This window comes from Tarenaya hassleriana, unplaced genomic scaffold (assembly GCF_000463585.1).
Source record: "Tarenaya hassleriana unplaced genomic scaffold, ASM46358v1 Cleome32, whole genome shotgun sequence".
Classification (NCBI taxonomy): Eukaryota; Viridiplantae; Streptophyta; class Magnoliopsida; order Brassicales; family Cleomaceae; genus Tarenaya; species Tarenaya hassleriana.
Window position 1 is genome coordinate 48,632 of NW_010966372.1, and position 2,966 is coordinate 51,597.

Genomic DNA, 2,966 nt, shown 5'->3' on the forward strand with positions numbered 1-2,966 from the left:
TGCACCTGAATATTCGACCATGTAAACTCCTGGATCGATATAATGTAGAATATCAATCAAAGAAAGTATACAAATACATATGTGTGTGTATATATGTACAGTGTCCACGAATACACAGCTTGTATATATGATTACAAATAACCCAACTTATAACCACAAGCCTTAATTTTGTTTTTCCTTTCTTCAACTAATTAAACAATCGCCTAAGGACTTCAATGCAGTGTAATAACTAGGGAATGCCCATAATGATCCTATGCATAGATACGTATGCGTGTATGTATATATGTGATTAAAAACACCCAATAGTACTCTTCGTTACGATTGCATAGTACTAATTAATCTCCCAAGTTAATTAGTAGTCCCATAAGATCCCCAAATCTCCAAGATCATCGTACGACTTGTTACCATTGATCATCATCACTGCCGTCTCCGACACGTCGTGCTTCGTCGCCGGACACGACGAGATCTCAGGGGTTGTCGCGGTTACGTTCACGTCGGAACTCAGACCGGTCTCTTGAGACACACTGACCAGAGAGTGCTCCAACTTGATCATGCCCTTGTTGCTGTTTGGTCCGCGGTATGCAGAACCCGACCCGGAACTAGAGCCCGGGTTTAGGGTTGATTGGTAGGGGAAGTAGGACGTGTAGTGGTTGTCGTGGGCCGGTGTGGGGTTGATGGGTTTGAATTCGCCGGAGAAACTCGGACCGGGTTGGCCCGGGAAACTCGGATCCATGAGAGGAGGAAGGGAAGAGAAGTCCAAGAGATGATCCAAGTTCTCGAGTGAATCCATTCTTGCGAGATCTTCCATGGGGTTCCTGATCATTAGAGGGTTTGCAGTGTTCTTGTGGAAGACTCTACACACGACCCATTCGTCCTATATATAATCATCACACGAAGGAACAAGAAAGAATAGAGATTGTTAGTTTTGGTTTTTTGGATTAATCTTGAATTGCACAGAGAGAAGAAAAGAGAAAACAGACAATAACCCTTTTGAAAGAAACCTCTCAACCAAACAGAAGTATACAAAATTCGAATGAAAGATGATGATGGTATGACAAATAACAAACTCGGATCCTTCTCCTTGTGGAATCTAAACATTGAAAAGGCACAAACTTTAACAAGTTCTCGATCTGGGTCTTAATTTTATATAATTATGTATATATATACAACAAAAGGAGCAGAAGAAGAATATATATATATATATATATATGTATATACACACTCACCCTTGCGGATTTGGGGAGATTGTGGTAAGAGTATTTGCCTTCAAGCCGGTATTCATGCATCACCCAATTGGTCTTCTCACCTCTTGGAGCTCTTCCTGTGTAGAACACAAGTGTTTTCTTCATCCCAACAAGACAACCTTTGCCTTTGTAGATCTCCTTGTCTTTCCCCGTCGCCTTCCAATACCCAGACTCCGTCGCACGGTTCGTCCTCGTTCCTGTCGGATATTTCCGGTCTCTCTGGCAGAAGAAGTAGAATTCTTTCTCCCCCATCTTTGCTCTTTCTGCATACATATACATATACACACAAAATTAAGATGAGTTAGAATTTGATGAAATTCAACAAAAAAAAACGGCCAAGATGCGTTAAATTGTGGTTTGACGTCTTACTCGGCAAATCCCACGGCTCGCACTTGTTGAGATCGGCTTCTCCGATAGCCACCGCCGTGAAACCGCTGTTGAAGACCTTCTCTTTCAAGTAACAGGTTATGATCTCTTCGTCCGTTGGGTGAAACCTAAACCCAGGAGGCAAATCCACGAGCTCTTCACCTCCATGGTTCAAGACCAGGCCTTCTTCCACCACCGCCATGCCAAAATTAAGGAACCAGTCTACGCGTACGTACGTGTGTTTGTGTTAATCTCTGACAAACAATATTCGAAAACCCAGAAACAAAGTGAATTAACCCTTTACGGATTTCAAGAAAACAAGAAAAACCCAGAAATTTTCCTGAGGGAAAGACGATGGAGCAAGCCGGTGCGTGTCGTGTATACACACAGAGACAGAGACCAAGAATATATATATATATGGAGAGAGATGGAGATGGAGAGATTTGAAGAGGAAACTGAGCAGTTAAAGCAAGAGAAATAAAAGCATGAAAAGGGGTGGAAAAAGAGGCTTAAATAGAGGAGGAAGAGAGAGCCATGGATTAATGAAACAAAAACAATGCCTTTTTTTTTTTTTAATCTTTTTGTGTTGAAAAGATACGTAGGATCCAAGCAACTTCCTGAATTGTTGAACAAGACTCGCCTTACACAACACCTCAATTAATCACTGTTTTATATATTTTGTTATGTATTTTTTTTAAATTTTTATATCCAATTTGTCAAATATTTTTTTCTATATTTTTTTTATGTGTTTATTGACATACCACATCTACTTTTTTGTAAAACTAAATAGAAAAAAAAAAGTCGTAGTAACAACAACAAAAAAAAAAATTAAGAGGGTTTGAAAGAGAGGGTTCTCTTCGTGTTAGGTGGACCCAGTCTGGACAAAAGCCAAGCTCTTTAATAAATTAATATTCCACAGAAAGAAAAACCCTAAAAAAACCCCTTTTTCTAGTTAAAGAGTTGCTTATTAATTCCCATAAATAATATGCATCTTTTAAATTGTTTGTTCCTGTGAGTATATAATCGTCAACATCTTTTTCCTTATAAATTTACGAATGATATATGATAAATTAAAAAAATATATGTCGGTCTTTTATTTATATATTTGTAATATTGGTATTAATTTGACTCAGCCAATAATTAAAGATCATATAAAGCACAGGCATGAATGCAATATTCGAATCTTACGGTACAAAAGCGATGCATTGCAATTTTTAAAAATGTAATGGGTTGTATAAATTTTCTCATTATTACAACAAAAATATTATTCTTAATCTAAAAATCTCAACCTCCAATATTGTATATGAATCTTTGTGCAATTTGTTTAATAATGCGACCAAGTATGCTTAGAATTCT

General features: G+C 37.9%; 1 protein-coding gene across 1 annotated transcript; it reads right to left on the reverse strand.

Annotated features, from left to right (window-relative positions):
- On the reverse strand, positions 1-2,093 carry LOC104820742 (NAC domain-containing protein 92-like). The gene is made up of 3 exons (XM_010551316.1): positions 1,614-2,093; positions 1,227-1,507; positions 1-874 (listed from the first exon to the last, which is right to left on the reverse strand). The coding sequence occupies exons 1-3, from the start codon at positions 1,810-1,812 to the stop codon at positions 353-355; spliced, it is 1,002 nt and encodes a 333-aa protein (XP_010549618.1). The 5' UTR covers positions 1,813-2,093; the 3' UTR covers positions 1-352.
- Between the last annotated feature and the right edge of the window lie 873 nt (positions 2,094-2,966).